General features: G+C 41.1%; 1 protein-coding gene across 1 annotated transcript in view; it reads left to right on the plus strand.

Annotated features, from left to right (window-relative positions):
- cnot6l (CCR4-NOT transcription complex, subunit 6-like) overlaps window positions 1-19286 on the plus strand; it is a 20344-nt gene extending 1058 nt beyond the window's left edge. The window contains exons 2-11 of the mRNA XM_013910202.1: window positions 5-98; window positions 442-527; window positions 2827-2916; window positions 3087-3155; window positions 3904-4061; window positions 5363-5517; window positions 6042-6193; window positions 8767-8994; window positions 9386-9588; window positions 14095-19286. Of these exons, the coding sequence (XP_013765656.1) occupies window positions 5-98; window positions 442-527; window positions 2827-2916; window positions 3087-3155; window positions 3904-4061; window positions 5363-5517; window positions 6042-6193; window positions 8767-8994; window positions 9386-9588; window positions 14095-14316 (1457 nt within the window). The 3' untranslated portion in view covers window positions 14317-19286. The remainder of the gene's footprint in view (window positions 1-4; window positions 99-441; window positions 528-2826; window positions 2917-3086; window positions 3156-3903; window positions 4062-5362; window positions 5518-6041; window positions 6194-8766; window positions 8995-9385; window positions 9589-14094) is intronic.
- Window positions 19287-21264: the final 1978 nt, after the last annotated feature.

The following is a 21264-nucleotide window of genomic DNA, read 5'->3' on the forward strand; positions in this document are numbered from 1 at the left end:
CCAGACATCGCCAAGCTGCCCAACCTGGTCTACCTGAACCTGTCGTCCAATAAGCTCCGCAGTCTGCCCGCCGAACTGGGCAACATGGTCTCTCTCAGGTAGGCTGTCTGCTGGTATTTCTAACTTCACTTAAGGAGACGTGCGTATTTAGCCTTGAAAACGAAGAATTCTTCAGAGTCACTGAAGGGATAGTAGAGCCATCTCAAAGCAATGAAGAGAAGCGATCATGATAAACACAATGTTTAAAAACACAGGGAACATTTTGAAGAGAGGGGGTGATAAAAGCATCTCGCAAACAAAAACAAAGCTGTCAAGCAGAGACTGAAGATGTGACAACAAGAATGTGTGGTGGACGACGCTTTGATGCCAGTAGAAACACATCAATGATGAGGAATCACCAAACTGTTAGAAAAAACACTGTTTTTGTCTCGTTTCTTGCAGGGAATTGCTTTTAAACAATAATCTTTTACGAGTTCTGCCTTACGAACTTGGAAGGCTTTTCCAGTTACAAACCCTCGGGCTAAAAGGTGAGTTTTGTTTTTCATTATTACGATTTTGGAGCAGCAAAAATGAATGTCTGAAGCCCTTTTTCCATTAGTCCCTACTCGGATCGGCTCCACACATCTCTAGACGGTACCACTTAGCCTGTATTCGATTTCCATTCGATTCGAGTACCACCTAATGTTTGTGGGGTCGTTATAGCAACGCAGCCAAACATCCCGTGACATCATTTGCATGCGACACGAGCGCTACAACAAAAGCGAGCGTCAAGACTCTGACTTTTTGGGGGTTTTTTGTAGCCATGTTGCTCGTTGCTGGGTTTCAATAATGTCTGTTTTGGTTTTCACGATGGAGACGCTCTCATGAGTCGTAGAGTGACGCCACTGACTACCCAATCGGTGGCATGCGATCTCTTGACGTCGCATTTTGGATTGCCTGGGATCTCTTGGAACCCCACTTGAGTAGGTGCTAAAAGGTACCAGGTAATCACCTAATGAAAAACCGCGTCGTGCGACCTGACTCACCCGAGTAGGTACTAATGGAAAAGCGATATAAAAGTACTGAATCACTGCTGCTTACCAAAAAAACCTGAGAATTTCTCCCGTAATGGTAGCTGTTGAATAGAGTGCGCAGACAGTTTTTTTTTTTTTTCCTTCGTATAAATGTTTTTGGCTTCTCTCAAAGAGTTTCAATGAGAGCTAAAAGTGTTGTTCAAGCACTCAAGCACATTTAATGGTCACAAATAGCCAGCAAACGCATAGACTCCTATTTAGTCCCTCTCCCAAAGGCCAATTGTAAGGTAGGAAGAAAGAACAAAACCCAAAACTGATTCATTTGATCGAAGACCACTTCAGCAACAACAACTCATGACAGGTATGGCAGGGAGTTCAGCACTTAACCAACTACAAACCTTGCAATACCACGTTGACTGAGGGTAACGCGGCGCTTGCGGAGGAGCTGAACCACTTCTTCGCACGCTTTGAGGTGAAGGGACCAGAGGCGGCAGCAGCAAAAGCATCGGACAGCAGCAGCAGCCCAAGCCTCATGGTGCAGGAATATGATGTGAGGCGCACACGGAGGGCAGTGAACCCCAGGAAGGCCGCCGGATCAGATGGGGTAAACGTGACATCATTTGCATGCGACACGAGCGCTCTGTATGCAAACTGGAGCGGTTCGCATACAGAGCTAACAGATCAACTGAAGATGCCATTGCTACAACGCTCCACACCACCATCTCTCACCTGGAAGTGCAGGGCCGTTACGCCAGACTGCTCTTTGTTGACTTTAGCTCTGCTTTCAGTACGATACTCCCGGACAGACTAATAGTTAAACTGCTGGAAATCGGACTTCCTTCTACCACCTGCCGCTGGATCAGAGACTTCATCTCAGGGGGAGATGAGACGGCGTACAGAGCTGAAGTTCAGAGGCTGTCAGATTGGTGTGTAGATAACAACCTGGACCTCAATACCACCAAGACACAAGAACTGGTAGTTGACTTCAGAAGGAGGAAGTCTGAGCTGCAGCCTGTCAGCATCAACGGGGAGTGTGTGGAAAGGGTCTCCAGTTTCAAGTTTCTGGGTGTGCACATAGACACAGACCTCCAATGGAGCTCTAACACCTCTGCGGTCTTAAAGAAGGCCCAACAGCATCTCCACTTTCTGAGAATCCTCAGAAAAATAGACCTGAAGAAGGAGCCGTCTTCTACTGCTGCTCCATTGAAAGTGTGCTGACATATTGCATCGGTGTGTGGTTCTCCAGCTGCACCACAGCACACAGAAAGGCACCCCAGAGGGTCATCAACATGGCCCAAAAAATCATTGGACATCCTCTTCCCTCCCTGAAGGACCTGTACAGCACTCGCTGTCTCAAGAGGGCACGCAGCATCCTACGGGACTGCACACACCCACGACACCGGGTGTTTAAGCTGCTGCTGTCTGGCAGGAGGTTCAGGCTGCTGAGGTCCCGAACAAATAGACTCAAGGACAGCTGTTACAACAGGGCAACAGCCCTGATCAATGCAAATAGCTGACCTGACTGGCTACCGCCCTGGACTTTTTTGGGGGGGAGGTAACAACGATAAAAACAGTAACAATAATAATATTTATATTTATAACAAGATGCAATAATAACAGTGTGCAATTCAAATACACTTATTCTTCTTTTTTATTACTAAGTTAATGTACTGTGTTGCGTTGTGATGTGTCGTGTTGTGTTATATGTAGTGCCGACGTAGGACAGTTTTCCAATTTCATTGTACTACTGTACTATGTATGACTGTGCAATGACAATAACGAGTTATCTTATCTTATCTTATCGTATTTGCAGGAAATCCTTTGTCCCAAGACATCCTCAATTTGTACCAGGAGCCAGATGGAACCAGAAAGCTTTTGAACTACATGCTCGACAATCTAGCAGGTAAACGGCTCGGCAACGCACGACCTCACCCCTCATCTGTTTATCAGAACTCATGCATATTTTATCAAACAGTTTTTTTTGTAGACCTCAGCGCTGCAGGTATATCATAGCAGGTAAACCACTGTGTCTGTCACGCACAAATGAGCGCTAATCCCGGCTTGTTTTTCCAGTGCACCCAGAGCAGCTCCCCCAAAGACCTTGGATCACTCTGAAAGAGCGAGACCAAATGATCCCCACCGGTAAGTTTCCTTCATATAGTAACGTGGCACTGGAAGTGAGTCGTTTATGAGCTGATGGCTTCTTATGCTCTTTAGGTTATCCGTAAAGCCCAGCATTACCCAGCATGCCGTGTTATAGTACAATTATGTACGTCTGAAAATCTGGATAAGCCACTGTGGGTATTTTCTATAATCACTCTTATGGCTGCAGTAAAAATTGATATCATGCATAAAATAAAAACTTGCATACTGTCCAGCAGCATTTTTATAGAATTAAATAGCACCTTTACAGCCTGGGATGAAAAACAGATGTACCTGGAGAAGATTTCTTTTTTTTAATAACTTCCCCATTTGGATTCTGGTAAGGCTTAACGTTAGCTTTATGGCTGTGTTGATTGACAGAAAAAGCTTCAACTGAAACTGGCTCATAAATTTGAAACTGAGATAAACATTCAGATTTCTTAAAGTTAGCATTAGCAAAGTCCATTGATGATCCGTTCTGAGCTATTTGTAGAGCTGTTTCTTATATTTTGTAAACTTTGTAATATGTTGTGTTATTTAATTTAGTTCAGTCTGTTACTGTTATTGTCTTGGAGCAACTGTAACCACATGATTTCCTTAGGGATTAATAAAGTATTCTGACTCTGAGTTTGGGGAATAATTATTCAGGCTGTTCGTGGTAAACTACATTCATAACTGTCAGATGTGTCGTGTGTCTTTTCTCAGATGATTCAGTAATTTAGCAAACTTTACTTCTGTCTCCCTGTAGCTGTGTTCACGGTTATGTGCTACAACGTGCTGTGCGACAAGTATGCCACGCGACAGCTGTATGGTTACTGTCCATCCTGGGCCTTAAACTGGGAGTACAGGAAGAAGGGAATCATGGAGGAAATCACCAGCTGTGACGCTGACATCATCAGCCTACAGGTAAAGCTAGGCCGCCTTGTAAGATACTTTAAATCTTCCTCACTAACTGTTTTGCGGCATATTACTAGTATTTGTGGTGGAGCCATAGTGTACCTTACACAAAGAGATTTTTTAATAATTTGGATATCTTTCCACTCAGATGGTTATCTGGTTACATCAGTATTGGGGTTGTCTATGTGTATATCCAGACACAGTGCTGTGGATTGAGGTGAACTAGGCTACATCTTCCCAGCACCTCTTAGCCTCATGCACTAGGGCAGGGATCGGACTGCTCTCCAGTGCACAAGGCATTGGACCCATTTTTGCAGTTAAAGAAATGCTTTCGAAATCTGAACAAAAACAATAAAGATGAACTAAAACGAGCCTGCTTTTGTCTGGCTGTGTTTTTTCTAACATTTTTAATTGGCGCCATTGCCTTCTGTAGCCATCTGTCCGTCCCCTGAGGTGATTCCCCCACAATCGTGTCAACAAAGGTTGTTATTATTCTTCGGACTATTCTCCGCTCTAATCATTAGACTGTGTGCAGAGCTGCTGTAAACTGCTTGGATCAATCCACAGTATCCAGCGTTCACCTGTCAGCACAACCGAGCCATTGTGTATTGAAGATAAAGAGGTAGATGTTACTGATTAATCCTGCCCATACAAAGCTGGCTTTATTTTCCACTGAGTGGAAACTTCCCTGAGAAGTGCTGTATATTACCAACTAGTCCATCTGTGTAACAGCTAACCTGCAGGACATGCAGAAGAGAAACAAAACACTATTTATCATCAGACCCTGACAAAGCTGCATATTAATAAAATGATACAGTGACTGTGCCACATGCATACCGATAATTTCTAGATTTTGGCAGCCGTTTCAATCTTGTATGGATCTGAGAGACGTGAGGGAACAGGATGGAGCTAAAACTCATGCACTGCACAGAGAGCTCTGAGCCATCCACCTGCACCATTTAATCATGATGATGCACACCCCTTTCATTCATCAATCATGGCAAATTTTGCCTTCTTAAATCATGTTTGTGTGATTTAATTCTCCCTTCAAAGTTTTTTCCTCCGATAAAGCCACAGCAAAAATACCAGCGTTCATCTCTTTAGTAAATCATGACGGCTTTGACTGCTCATTTTGACTTCACTGGCGTTTTTGAGTGAAGTACACTTACAGTCATGAGTGAAAATCAAGGAATCAGAATGTTCATCCTTAGTTTTTAACCCCACCTGTCAGTGTTTTAATGTTGTGTGCGTTCCCTGTATATCTCATCTGCTCCTTTACGTGACTTTTCTTACCTTGTGTGTTTTTGCAGGAGGTGGAGACGGAGCAGTACTACATGTTGTTTCTGGAAACACTAAAGGAGCGCGGCTATGACGGCTACTTCTGTCCAAAATCTCGTGCCAAACTGGTTTCAGAACAGGAGAGGAAACATGTGGACGGCTGTGCCGTGTTCTTCAAGACTGAGAAGTGGGTTTAAGAGCTTTATTTTATACATGTTACAAAACATGCCTTTATGATTTGAAACTGTGTGAAAACATTTGATGAAAAGTTTTTCTACATAAAGAAAAAAATTTCCTCTTATTAAAATCTGAGTTCAAGTTGTTTTTTGGGGGTTTTTTTTGTTTTTTTTTTGTTTTTTTTTTCAGTTTCAGCTATAAAATTTATTTTATTATTATAATTATATTATTACTATAAATATGTCATTTTTGGGTAATCTTTGCCATAGATGGAGCTCAGCTCGCTGTGTTTTATGATGTATGATTTTTCATGTGATCTATTTAGAAATGGTCACAAACATAAGACTGCATCACAGACTCATCGCAGCCTGTTTGCATTTACTTTCCTTTGTAGTCGCCCAGCCTGGTTCTCTCTGAGCCAGGAAAAATGAAGGACGAGGAGCAGATTTAAAGGAGGAAAAACTTTTCATATGGAACTAGTGCATTTTCAAAGCCCTCATGGACATTTCTGCTGCTTGTTTGATTCTCTCACAGGTTCACTTTGATCCAGAAACACACTGTGGAGTTCAATCAGGTAGCCATGGCTAACTCTGAGGGTTCAGAGGTCATGCTGAACAGAGTGATGACCAAAGACAACATCGGGGTGGCCGTGCTGCTCGAGGTCAATAAGGACATGTTCTCCGGGGGTAAGAAAGGACTTTCATTTTGTAATTTAGCAGTTTAGGTAATTCCAAGTTGTTTTCTCCTGACCCAAAAATGGCTTCAGCTTTGTTATATTATCAAATTATCCATGACAACATAACCATGCATGTGAAACTGACTCGCCTGCCTCTGTAACTTGGAAATTTAGTTTATAAAATCAGCGTTATTACTTACATGTGATATATGCACACAGTTCAGTAGTTACAGAGCAAGATTTTTTAAAAATCTGGTTGTTTTCAGCTTGAAAATTGTGATCTACAATTATTTTTGCCCAAAATATTAAACAATTTAAAACTGCAGTAATGTATTTTCCCACAAGGTGTCACAATTGGGTTTTAATCAGAGGTTTCAGGGTGCTTTACAAAGAGAGTTAAGAAGTTACAACAAAGGCTGGAAATGGAAAGAGAGAAAGAAAAGATGTAATGTTTAAAAGACAAGTAAACCGAACAGAATATACGCTGTTAAAAATTAATTAAGGTACACTCGATTATCACAGTGTAACACAAAGCGAGTTAAACTTCAGGGATCCCAGTCGAGCTGCGCATCGGGCCTCCACGCCACTCTCATGGAGTCTGTTCCTGACAGTTTGTCAGAAACTTGCCCGCTGGAGGTCACCGTGTAGGGCGCTGGCAGTGCTCCTCCCGTATCTACCTGCACACAGATACAGGTCCTGCTGTTGGGTCCGGGCCGTCGTACGGAAAATGCGTTTTAGTGAAGTTGTGTCCACGGAGATTGTGTGTTTGAAGGTGTTTTGCCTCACTGTGGCTGATGATGCTCACATAATATCAGTGCTTTAAAGCTTATTTAATTAGTTAGTTAACTTACTAAGGTTTGCAGCGAGAGACAGGCACAGGCCATTTGCTCTCCCAGCGAGCTACAGTAAAACTTCTGTTTGTGGTCGTTCCCTGTCTGGTTTACTGATGCTCACTATATCGCACTCTTCCTTTTTAAATATTTTATTCTGTCAGCGCTTTTAAGTTTCTGAAGTTGCCTCATAGTTCTGTGGTTTACTGCATCTGAAATAAGACCACGATGAGGATTTGTTCAGGGGACTTTTACATCCTATTTATTTTATTTTTAGTTTTGGTTGTTTTCATGTGTCAGTGAAAGTGATGTACTATTTTGCTTACATAGCGTCTGTTTTTTTTCCCCAGTATAATTTTGTGGAACTATAAATGTCTGTACAGTAAAAGTGTGTAGAATTGTGTCATTCATATATTTTAAAGTCTTATTCTCAAAATAAGTGAAGAAAAAACCACAACTCAGATTTAGAATCATTGTCAGTTGATTTCTTTCCTCGTGTACTTTTTATATGCATCTTTCACGGCTTTATTCATAGAACTTTTTGTTCGTAAAAGCATAAATAAAATTCGTTGATCATATGTGAAAACTATATGTGGAAAGTAAAAGTTGTTTTTGTGTCGGGCTGTAAAATGCTGATTTCTGCTTTTAAGTTTTTGTTAAGTTGCTGCTTATTCAAGCGGCCACAACAGGAGCTGCAGCTTCTCGGCTTGTCTGCCGTTGTTTCTGGAAGTTGCTGCTTTTGGAAAAAGTTTCCTTTCAGGGCTTCTTTATGAAGACTTTTAGGATGTCACATGATCGAGTACAAATGGTGACAACGTTTTTTTTTTTTTTTTTAACTTTAAGGGAATCAAGTATTTTTCATTAAGTTTGTATTGGTCTTTAATTACATTTCAGTGAACTAGGGCTGTTCATATAACGATATATATCGGATGATGATATAAAAACATCTATCGTTTCATTTTATGCTATCGTTTGTTTCGTGGTGTCGCAAAATAAACTGTTTACGGCAATATTTTTTCATCGTTTTGATGGTCACTGTAGTGGCTATATTAATTTCTTAAAGTTCTCTCTTTCTCTTATATTTAATATAACCACACTACAGACGGACAAGCGCCTGTTTTTATGCGTTGTGGTTAGCAAAAACTACAGTAACAGCATCGCGTGTCCGCTTGTTTATGTTCCACATAAACCTTTCACAATAAAGCTCAACATCCTATTGAGACTTTTCAAAATAAACTGAATCGCGTGAAAGAGCAGATTATTTACGGATGAGAAGTAAAAATGAGCCGCCAGGTGCTAAAAAATAAACCTTAGACTCAAACGTTAGAACAGGCTTTTCCCCGCAGCACGTCGTGTAATAAATACTCACAAAGAAAACGGCGGCGTTTACAACTTATGTCTAAAAATGTATCGTTTCATGCATCGGTTAAAACACTCGACCCGAGATTCACAGATTTTACAGAAAATGTTACATTTTTGTGATTTATATCGTTATCGGGACGATAGAATTCTTATATCGGGATATGAGATTTTGGTCATATCGCACAGCCCTACAGTGAACTATAGTTTATATAAATGTATGTGAACCTGTTGGGGAGTGAATCTGAACTTTTAATAGAAGTAAAAGGACGTGAATTAAAAAGAGCATGAGAAGATTGTTTTTTACATTTTATCTTTTTTAATAATGTGTAAATCAAAATTTTAATTAAAGGAATTTTAATTAAAGCCCTACTTGACTTTTTTTTTTTTTAAGGCATGAAGCCGCCTCAGGAGAGGCAGCTCATCCTGGTGGCCAACGCCCACATGCACTGGGACCCCGAGTACTCGGACGTCAAGTTGATCCAAACCATGATGTTCCTGTCAGAGTTAAAGAGCATTGCTGAGAGGGCCTCGGGCTCTGTGGCAACGGGATCACCGACCTCTGACCCGTCCTCAATCCCCATCGTCCTGTGCGCTGACCTCAACTCGCTGCCTGACTCCGGTAGGGCTCTGTCACTTATCAGGAACCAGGGTCGTTCCATATAAATCAACCAAACCTGATTAAAGTTCCCACCTGATACATTCTGGACAGCTGATAACTTGACACAATTAATACATAACAAAGAAAAATAGATTTAGCTTGATTAAAATGACCTATCCGTGTTAAAAAATGTGAACCTTCATTATTTTATTTTATTATCTAGTTTTTTCTTTGTTTTTACCGGCAATGGGAAAGTGTCTGTATATTCGTTTGTTGCCAGCGTGGTTTCCATCATCAGTTTCCCTTTAAAGCCACGAATGATGTCATGAGTTTCTTTTCCTTAATTAAAGGATTTAATAATTAAATAAAGTTCTGATTAATATCTCGCTAATGTTCCTGCTCTTTGATGCAGGTGTGGTGGAGTATCTGAGCGACGGAGGAGTGGCCGAGAACCACAAGGACTTTAAGGAGCTACGCTACAGCGAATGTCTGACCAACTTCAACTGCAACGGCAAGAACGGAAACTCGGATGGAAGCATCACACACAGCTTCCAGCTCAAGAGCGCCTACGACAGCAATCTGATGCCTTACACCAACTACACATATGACTTCAAGGTAAAACAAAAACACAAATAAACTCGTTTCCATTTGAAGCCGTAACAGTAATTTATATAGTGCCCAAAATGTCAAAAGTCAAGCTGAGCGAGACCCCCAAACGTCTTCTGTGGAAGGAAAAAACCTTCAAGAAGCAGACTCAGAGAGGGCGTAGAGCAGGGTCGGGAATTTCTGGTCCTGCAAATGTGTCTGACTGAAAAGTTAGAGGGGGAGTTGTTTTCACCCACCCGAAACGTTCGCTGTTCCCTGCCCCACGCTTCAGGACGCCGAGATTCATTCTGTGTTTGTGTGATAACTTGGTCAAAGAGTGCAGTGAGTCACATTGGCTCTAATCAGCTTCTGTGAGAGGACACAGATGTCCCGCTACAGATGTTCTTTCCCCTTTTACTACTGAGTGATCTGACAGCTCACCTTATCCTGGTTTGAGTAAAGCAACTGAACTTGACGAGTTCACTGTTGTAGGTCTGCAGAAGTTGGTTGGTGGGTCGTGTCCGATTTTTGTGAGTCAGCTTATGTGTTTCTGTAAGTGAAGTGAGACAGAGTGAGCTCACTTAGAGAGAAGCTACCCAACTTAGGAAAAAAATGCTTACCAGTTACTTTCTTTTTTAAATGTAAAGGTTTACATTACTGGATCATATTTATCATGAAATGTGAGTCACTCTGCCAGCTAGTCTTGTTTCTGCATGTTAAGCAAGCCAGGGTTAGGTAATGATTGTGTCTTTATTCTTGAGAAAGCCGTTCCAAAGCAGCAATTATTCATGGTGGGGACCTCACGCATCTGAACCAGAGAGACCCCATCGGAGAGGAAGCTGCTACCGAGAAATAGTGGTCGTTGCATCAGTTTCTCATTAATCCACATGAGCTTGATTGTCACGCATGATTTCCGGTTAACAGTACAAACTTTAGATGGAAGAAGCAGGAAGAAGCATGAGTGTATCGGTGAGTGTGTGAATGGCAGCTTGTGCTTATACTGTGCAAATAGCTACAGTGCTGTGTCTGACTGCTACTGTTAACTGTTGAAGATCTGGGTCTGGGTATGTTTGCTACTAGTTTAGTGCTAGCATACTGTTTTTAGAGCCGCCGTGTACAGATATCAGTTTTTGTCCTGACTTTATCATCTTGCTCTAGTAATAATAATGCTCATATTTTCACTAACATCCACTATTTTCCTCCTCGCTACACAAAAACTGATGTGTGCAGGAATTAAAAGGCACAAATGAGGTTTTTTTTTTTGTTTTTGTTTTTGTTTGTTTTTTGTCTGCCTGTGCGTCTCACAGATAATTGAAGAATTTGTCTAACATCTGTAACAACAAATTTCCCACGTGTGGGACTAATAAAGCTTATCCCATCTTTGGGGCATGTTATAACAGGCGCTGGTGTGGAGTAATATCACGTTACAAATTGCAGTATAGCCTACACATCCTGTTGTCACTATCTTAATTTGTATCTGTTTCGAACTTTCAAACTTTCACTGTGCTGTAAGCGTCTTTATCATGTAAAACACGTCGATGGTCTGTGGTTTTGAGGAGACCCTCGCTGCACTCAGATGCTGACAGTTTTTAAGCGTGTCACCTCGCAGCGCGGACTTTCCAAAGGAAGAAATAAAGTAAGAGAGAGGAATAAAATTAGTCTCCATGTACACTGGGACGGATGCTGATGCGCAAAGCTCGTGTTCATCCTTGAGGTGTCACTTGATTTTATCAAAAACCACCGCCATGGCTCATTTTGGTGCTTTGTGACCTTTGCGGTTTCAGGCATTATGAAGCTGTCACACTAATACCATAACCCTGTGAGTCAGGGAACAGATGGCCATGTTTCCCTAAACCTAAACAAGAAAGGTTTAGTCCCTAAACTTAACCGAGTGGTTTTTCCCAGCTAATAAACTGGCAAATCATGCCTCCGCTACTCCTCCAGCCTCATAATGAGTACTTTGCATGTTTCCAGAGATGGACCGTTACCCTTCATTGGTCGATCGCTGTAGCCGTCGCATCGACAGGGTGTCGTCAAGACAAAAGGGCTGCATATGAAAACGTGATATTCCTGTTCGTCTCTGCCACGTTAAAATACAGAAAATCACTACCTGCTATATTTATTGTGGATAATGTCGCTGTTTCAGGTGCAGGTTCAGTCGGGTAGATGAACGCGTTACAGCGACAAATTTAACGTCAACGATGAATTCTGTCAAATTGGTTTTTTGTACTGAGGTTTTTTTGTTACTGCCTCCGTTAAATTTGTTGCTGGGAACTCTGTATCACTGAGTGAATTACACAGGTAGGCATTAAGTTCAATCGAGAAAAAAAAATACTGTTGCTGTGTGTTTCACTTTTGTATATCTGAGTTTTGCAGTGGGAGCTGTCAGCGGGAACGGAAAACTTTGAACATCGCGGCCTCTGAGCCGTGATTTTTACCCTTCAGCGCGCTCCGCAGCAAAAACTCGTATTCGCTTTATTTCGTGCGAAGCTGCCTCGCGGTTTTGATTTGTCACATCATTTCAGCTTCGGTTTCTAATGAGTCATCGAGCCAGACAGTTCACGATCAAATTCTTTTCTTCTGTTTTTTCTGCTCTCTTTTTCTTGTCTCACAAATGGTTAATTTATTCAGTATTGGGGCGTCAGTTATTTAACAGTTATTTATTACCTTATTTTTTTTAATATGTGTATATATATGTATGCTTGCATGCATGCACAGACTTTCCAGTGAGTTCTCTGTTGGGGAATTTAAGCCCAGATTGGTGGGTGTTTTTGACTGTAATCTTCACATGAGCAATGTTTAGTCCCTCCAGCCTCCACACGGGGATGTCTGAGGTTACAAGTGGGGGCGAGACCTAGGCAGCCAGTGACGGGGAGACCCACAGGGAGCTAAAGCTCACAGTGATACCCTCTGAGACGAGGCATCTACGGCCAGCCATTAATAAACCTTCCACAGACTCAACTTTTTTTAAATAGCTCTTCAGACAGTGCAGACGAGCCATTCTCACTAATCCTGCGTCTGTAAGACTCATCTACTTGTTTACAATTTTAGTCTCTGCCCACTGGCGATATCACTGGCTGAATCCCACGGAGTCACTGGCAACACTTTCGGTGATTAATGTTTGTACTAATAACGAGCTTGACTCATTGCTGCTTCTCTTAGCGTTGATTACTCATCTGAGGAGCTAATGTGTTCATGCAAAAAAAAATAGATTCATTAGAAACTAAATTAGAAACTGGAGCTCTACATCAAACAGGGATTTTCTATAAACACTCATAAAAGAAGCAAAAAACAAAACCAGCTCCTTCTCATTGTGAAATAAAATGACACAAAAATGTAATAAACAGATTAAAAACAACACAATATCAATTAACACTTAAGTTTGGACATCTCAGCACAGCATCAACAAGAACATTACTAGTCACGACACTCGCACTCGTCCACTCGTGGAAGTTTGAGCAACAACCTGAATTATTTTATGCAACCTGTTAAGTGGGAGGCTCAGAGGTACAGATTTGTATCATCGAGGGGAACCTGCCACGTTGCACTCCAGTGCTAAATGATGTTTACTCTGAAAAGCAAAGAAAAACTAGATTAGGCTTTAAGTCATGAAGTGATTGGTTAAACTGCAGGTAATAAGAACAAGTAACCAAAAGTCACCCAAAGGGCCTCTCTGTGATTCAGTGAAAAGGGTGGTGTCATTAAAGAAGAAACACAACAGCCAATCGGTGATGAGGAAAAGAGGACAGGAAGTGATGTGTGGAAAAGTGAGGAAAGGGGTAAATAAAATAAACCAACTGGACCTTTTTAAACATTTTCCACAGTTGTTAGAAAGAGCTCGGGCTTTCTGTACGAGTCTCGGCAGATTCAAATGTTTTACGGACGAATGACAAACAGCAGATTTTTCTCCTTTGATTTGTGCGTCATTGTCTCCTCCCCTCGCTGTGGCCACGTGTCTTTTATATACTGATGGTAAAAACGCTCCCTGTGCATTCTCACTGATATTTCCTCCTGCATCCTCCTCTCTCCTCTCCATTCCTGTTGCATTATGCAAGGTGTGCTGAGGTCACAGACAGATGGATGGCACACATTAGAGAAACAAGAAAAGCTTTCTTCCTCGCCTCCTCTGCTTGTAGGGGGCGATCGTGGCTCAAGAGTTGGGAGTTCGCCTTGTAATTGGAAGGTTGCCGGTTCGAGCCCCAGCTTGGACAGTCATTTCACCCGTGCTGGTGGTGGTCAGAGGGCCTCGACTCTGTCAGTGCGCCCCAGGGTGGCTGTGGCTACAGTGTAGCTGCCATCACCAGTGTGTGAATGGGTGGATGACTGGATGTGTAAAGCGCTTTGGGGTCCTTAGGGACTAGTAAAGTGCTATAGAAATACAGACCATTTGTAACTTTGGTGCGAGACACCAAAACACGAGAAATTGAGGATGTGCTGCCATGGAAATGGGGAAGCAGTGGATCATTAAATTGGTTGGTGTTGTTTTAAGTGACTCCCACACAGAGTTAACATCAGGTGGCGTTTGTGTGTCTGCAGGGTGTGATCGACTACATCTTCTTCTCCAAGACCCACATGAGCGTACTGGGCATGCTCGGACCGCTCGACAGCCAGTGGCTCATAGACAACAACATCACGGGCTGCCCCCACCCGCACATCCCCTCGGACCACTTCTCCCTGCTGGCCCAGCTGGAGCTGCACCCTCCCCTGCCCCACCCGCTCAACCCCCTCAACGGGCTGCACCTGCCGGTCCACAGGTAGTGCACCCTGAGAATGAGAGAGAGCGCCCCTTTTTACCTCACCTTTTAAACACTGTCCCACCTCCTCCCTCCAGCTTTATACAGGACCCTGTACAGTTCACGTTAAACTCGGACACCATCTGACCGCCTCTAACCCCAAAAGGAGTGAAGTATTTGCCCCGGGTGTTGCTCCTTTTTATGTTTTTGCACACTGTATATTTTCTTTCTTTTCTCCCCTTGAAAAGGCTTGATACCAAATGTTGGGCTTGGGATGAAGTATTTCCCAACGTCTGTTTTGTTGTTTTGTTTTTGTTTTTTTTGATTAGTTGTAATCATGGCCGCTTAAAGATTCTACAATAACAAACTAATACAAACGACTGTTTAAGGTAAAGCTGCTACACAAACGTAAGCATCATTTCACACAGCTGTGAAATTTTTAGAGTACAGACACGTGATCGTATTAATGCTGCACAGTTTATAGAGCTGAAAGCTGCTTTCACTCCCAGATTAACTGACAGGTATTTAATTGAACGGGGGGGTCAACACTACAAAAAGAAAAACCTCAACCTTTTGAATGTTATAGGAGAATGTAGAAGGATTGTTTCTGTTGGTAATTGTTTTGCAAAAAGGTCCTTATTTGAGTTTCAAAAAACTAATTTGATAATAAGCGGGGAAATGGGTGCAAATTTTTAAGGATAAAATGTGCAAGCTGGGTGTTTTTTAAAAGTAATGCTATTTAGCATGGAGGTATGCGTCATCCTGGATCCATGTTTAGAATTAGGCCCATGTCACTCAGCATTGTATGAATTTCTTTCACTTTACCTCGGTGCGGTACGTCTTTTATAAAAGTGTTTTCTTTTTGCAAAGGCTTTTGTTCTCTGCAGCTCTGAAGTAATAAAACAATCAGTTGTTCGAATATTTTTCTAAGCCTTGCAGGCGGATTTGCTCAGACACTGCCTTTTTCCTGACATCCACAAACAGTCCGCTTCACAGTTTTGAGCTTTTCATGCTGTGATTTTTTTTTTTTAAACCCCTGATCTGCCTGGCCAAAGAATCCCCCGCAGCAAGTGACATGTCCTCCGTCAGTAATAAGACCTTTATTTATCGGTGCCAGAGAGAAAACGTATATCGTTTAATGTTTTAGTCAATGTTTCCTGACCAAGAGGCTGAATGTATTTACTAAAAATGCTCGCTATGAATTTGGTTCTCGGAGCCGATTAATGCCAGATCCCTGTGGACTCTAAACTTTGTGTATTTGTGTCAGATGATTAGAAGGAATAGCTCTTTATTCTGTAAGTCGTAACTCAGGGCTATGCTATGCATCCAGCAGCACCTTTCACACTAAAGACTCTCAGAGTCATGTCGTACGAGCAAAACCAAACAGGAAGCTACTGTTCTGAAAAAGCACAGGTAATGTATGTGTTTGCATACGGATATGCTGTTGTTCATCTTGTCGTTATAGAAGTCCCAGGTCTTTGTGCATTTTTGATAAAATACTGATGCACTTTTACTCCTAACCTGGGAAAATCGCATTTGTCCTAGTTTTAGAAGAAACAAATAGAGCATATTTGGTCAGTTTTAATTGAATAAGAATTTAGTTTGCTTTAAGGCCTTTAGAGAGGCTGACGCGATGAATGATAAGGGATCGGACTGGGTGTCAGTACTACATGTTTTCAGTGCCAGTACAAAGAAAATGAGAAATTATTTTTTAAGATGGAGAGGGAGGAACATAAATGTTTTGGAGTTTTTCCTCAAAGAAATCTCACATGATTAAACCAGCAGCTGCAAATCCACACACTAAAATCTGCATCCTGTTTATTATGGGAACTTTGCTCTAGTCTCTGCCCTTTTTAACTCGTTGTGTGATTTCTGTCAGCTGTTAAAGTCTTAAAACAGAATATCACTCTTTCAATACACTGCTCACAATTCAGCTATGCAAACTGAGACAAGTGGACATGGCTTGTATTAAAGTGGATGTTATGTGTTTCCAGCTCAATCTACCAGAGTAGCTTTGTATGATTACTGTTCAGAATAATCCTTATTTATCTTACACTGGGCCTTACTGCAGCCTCTTAGTTCCTCTTCTGTTTGAAACGACCAGTTTTAGCTCCTCTCTCATTCAGACCCGGGTTCTCAAAGTACGGCATGTGGACCAGTGGGGGCTCGTAGTAACAAGGAAAATTAAAGTACATGTAAAGTGTTCATAAAGAGGCACAGAGGAGAGTTTTAACCCTTCTGTTGTATCTGTCATAACAGACACTGTTGGTGCCAAGAAATATCACCTCATTAAATACCATTAAATTTAAAAACCAGGACAAAAATAATAAACCTAACTATCTAAATGTGTCTGTGCAGCCCCATACTCTTCCTAGTTTAAGACCACCCACTCTTTAAGTCAGCTTTCTTCTGATTGGCCGCCCCTCTGAAACTGCAGCTAGGTGGGGACTCTGTGTCTCAGATGACCAAATTAAGGATATCCATCTTTTGGCCTCATACAGACCTAAGAGTAGAAAAAAAACTAATCTTAGTGTCGCCACTCAGCTGTTTAGCTCCCTTCCCCCTTCTCTTCAAGTCAAATTTCTTCTGATTAGTTGCCCCTCAAAACCTGCAGGTGCCAGTATGACCTTATTTGGCACTTCCTCTCTATTTAGCTTCATAAAGAAACGAGAGTTATAAAAACTGTCTGAAGCAGAGCATCAGAGCAGTATGAAGCACGGGATTTAAGCTCACGTAGCTCATGTACATATGCTGACTTCATTATTTGAAACCTTGGACATACTTACTATGTACATTGTGTCCTATTATCTTATTTTTTTCCCTCATTTCTACACTGGAACAGGAAAAGTTTAAAAGATTGGGAACCACTGGTCTGAACACAGAAAAGTTAAGCTTAGTTAAATCAGAAACCATCTGATTTCAAAGAATGAATTCAAAACATCTGATATTAAAAACCAGCTTTTTCTACACATTTTAACTGGTGCAGCATGATGGTTGACACTCAGTCCTGTCTGTGCAGGCAGATGTGCCTCTTAGTGATAAACATATCTGGCACATTTCGCACTGTAGTGTGTAGTAAACCTGGATTAGTTGAACCAGTCAAAGCTTTTCCTGTGTTTGAAAGCCATAATTCTGGGATACGTGGCGTCGGCACAGCGCGGCGTGTGACCGTGTAGCTGCAGCTTTAAATCGCAGGTTCTTCACTTTTACTGGCCTTCTGTTGCACATGATTTAACGCTAAGGAGTTCACCTCTGGGTTCGGTGGATTCGATCCCGGTGAGCATTTAGAGGCCTATACTTCACTCCTGAACTAACCTCACAGGGTTTTTATTTCCTGGTTTTTGTACCACAGCTGTACATAAATGAATCTGTCTTTGATGACGGCATGTCTTTCACATCTGTGAGGGGAATGTACCATTCTCCTGATAAAGGGGCGTAAAATTTTCTCACAATTCAAACGTGTACTTGGTGTTGTAATTTTCTTCTAAAGATCTCGTGTGAATACCACCTCCACATTTGTCTCTGATGCTCTTGTAGAGACTGGACGGGTCTCTGTTTCCAGCTCTTGTTTTTGAACTACGGGCATTTTCTGTCTCCAACATGCAGTCTTTCAATTAGTACTTTGTACTACTCAGTATTACCAACATTTTTTTTTTTTTTTTTTGGAGAAAAACCATAAATATTCTAGGTTTAAAAGCAGCTCGTCTATATGGGTTTTATTTCTCCAGTGTCATCTCAAAGCCTCACTTGCTTCTTTTGTTTTCCTGTCATTTCTGCTTTCACACACATTAAACACCAGTTACGTTCGCATTTATTCCACAACAATACCAAACTGTCATCACCTGAAAGCAGTTCACTTGTTAATTTTGTCTCTGTAGATGCACCTCATACACTTTTTCTACAAACAATGTGCCTAGTTTGTACAGTTTCTCCAACAGCAACACTGCCCATGAGACCAAGACCCTCAGAGATTAACCCAGCACCATCGCCCAGCCAACACCCTTCGATCCATCCTTCCATCCCTCCAAGCCAACTTTTCATGTGGTGAGATTGTGGGAGGAATTCAGGACTTTCTTTCCCTTCAGTTTCTGTTACGTTATGTAAAACGGTCACTCTCACTTGTTTGTGGTTTCCTTGCTAGGACAAAGATCATCACAAGCATCACGTGGAGTTTCTGAACGTAGAAATCCTGATGTTTGATGTCTGGCTGTAGTTGATTTTTAATTTTTGTTCCACTGTTAATTCAAACTGTCTCGGCTACTGCCCATTAGTCTTTGGTGGTGAATACGATGCCTGGCGATAGTAACTGGGGGAAACACGCAGACGTTTTAATTTCATTGTCATGTTTGTACTCTGAATTTTATGGCTGTAGGCCAGCTCGCTGCAGAATCTCTACACAGAATTTAAGAAATACGACTAATGAAAAATGGCATTATGGACGAGTATGTTCATTATATCGATTAAAGGGGACCTATTATGCTTAGTCCTAATCCAGTCCACTCTGGAGCATCTTCAGGTGGATTGCAGTTCAAAGTAATCTTTATTTACATCATGTTTAGCCTTGATGCAGCAACTCAGGTATTTTAGCTCCCTTTAAGCCCGTTTTCTACTGATTGGGTGCCCCTCATCAGCTGCAAGTGGGCGGGGCTTCTGTGCCTGAGATGACCATATTAGGTATATTCACTTTCTCTGCCATCATATAGACCCAAGAATAGGAAAACAGGATGTTTGCATCAGTCTGAAGCCTGAACTTGTATTGTACACACTCTGACCTCATTATTACAGACTTTGGACATGTTGAGCATGAACATTGGATCAGTACAGAGATGGCAGACAGACAGGAAAAAGCAGAATCGGTCTCCTTTAATTCACTGTGGAAAATTAATTAAGAAAGAATTAATTAAGAAAGTCAGAAGCTCAACAGATTTTCAAAGCTGAAGAGCAAATTTCATTTTTCAAATCCAAATTTTAGAAAATTTAAATAATGACAAAAACCAGAAATGCAATTCTGTTATTTCTGCAAAATGAATTAAAGTATTTTTAAAGTTTCTGCCTTTCATTGTTGTTTTAGTAATGTGAGGTAAGAGAATAAAAACTGGGCGTGCGTCTTCAGGCCAACAGCTGTCACCAACAGCTGTCTAGCTCTCGAGAGAGTTTTTAAAGTTAATGTTAATGAAGTTAATGAAGGTGGTATGCAGTTCTTCACCACACTGGTTTCCAGTCCAACAAGCGTCCACCGCAGGCAGGAGGAAGCACCCAGTCAGCTTCCCCTGATTGGAAAACGTTCAGCTGTGGTGAACAGCTCTTACCAAAACCAAAGTTTGCCCCATTTTTGGCATTTAAATGTTAAAAAAAAAAGAGGAAAAGAATAATGTGGGTGACGACGTCATTTCTGTTTAGTTCCTCTGACAAAAAAAGAGAGAAATGCAGATCTCTCCTTTGTAGAATTCCTGTTGGCTTCTAAAATTTAAATTTCAAATCAAGGAAATGCACAAATTTGATTCTGGTAGAAAACTTCACAAGACACAGGATTCCAAGACACGTAAAAAGTGATTTAATCTGAGAAAATTTAGAGATTACATGTTCATCTAACATACACAAATATCCTGTGAAAGTGCTCTCAAACGGGAACTCATTTTCTCGCAATGTTAATTTATATAGATTTATGTAAATCCTGTTTACGTTAGAGCGAAATCTTTAGGGTTTATCACAGCTTATCACATTTGTCATGGGTCCCCAACTGTTAAAAAAGTGAGATAATTAATCATTGGACTACAATAAAAACAACATAAGGATTTATTGGAGAAAACTAAGGGAACAAAAACATGGTGAATGTGATTTTTTTTTTTTGTCTGTTTAAATTATTTTCTGAGATAATCCGTAATTCCATATAAATAAATAATGAATCCAATGTGTCAACAAAAATAAAATAAGTATTTTAAACCTGCTTCATCCAGTGTTCGGACTGTGGGAAATGAAATGGCCTCGGAAGCTACACGATTCCCAAAAACAGTCGTATAGAAAAACCTGAAGCTGTGATATTTACGTGAATAAAGTGAGGACTTCTGCAAAGGCTCCATCTGTATTTTATATGTGAGCATCACCTGTCCGTTACAAACAAATCTTCAGAGACACTCCCCAACAACTCACACCCTCTGTAGGCAATAAAATGTCATTTTTTGAAAACTCTTCTTGTCTGTGCTTTATTTTTATGTTTTTTTAAAAAGTCAAAATTCAGGGATACAACACATATTGACATCATAGCAGTGGGTATTACAAAAATCTTTTTTTAATTAAAAAGTACAAATACACATGTTTAATGCAACAGTAACAGATACAAACTTAAAAAAGTGAAAGGTGTGCAACAATCTTCTTCAGTACCTTCTTCAAATATTAAGGTGGCACAGTTTAAAGGTATTTTTATCAATTCTATCAGAATTTCAAGCATAAAAAAAATCACATTCACATTATGTGATTTTCTAAGAATTATACCTTTGTCATCAAAGGATAACACTCGAGAAAATGAAACTGTATTCGGGCTGAATACAACAGGCTTGCTACAGGTAATTCAGATTGATGAAGGGAGGAATGGATCTGCCGTGTGATCAGAAGCTAGGTGTTGAAGCAGTGCGTGGCCCAGTGGTTGAGACGGCGTTCTTCCTGTAATTCAAAATAAAAACAGTGGAGTTAATAATCAGAATAACTCAAAATAAGCAAATTAGTTTTGGCTCTAAAAATGCCCCCCTTTTGACCAGTAAATACAGAAACTAAGTTAATAGGATTTTGTATAGAAAGTGAGCTAAACGTTAAAAATGCCGGTTCTATGAAATGTTTGCATGTATTCTAAAAGTGATAAGTGTATGACTGATAAGAAATTCTCACTTTTGCAGAGTTTTGAGAAGGCCTGGAAACCACTTGGCCTCTGGATTGACACAGATCTTAGCACCAGACCTCACAGTGATCCTGTTGAGAA

Source organism: Pundamilia nyererei, unplaced genomic scaffold (genome assembly GCF_000239375.1).
Source record: "Pundamilia nyererei isolate P.nyererei 1_Seehausen unplaced genomic scaffold, PunNye1.0 scaffold00038, whole genome shotgun sequence".
Classification (NCBI taxonomy): domain Eukaryota; kingdom Metazoa; phylum Chordata; class Actinopteri; order Cichliformes; family Cichlidae; genus Pundamilia; species Pundamilia nyererei.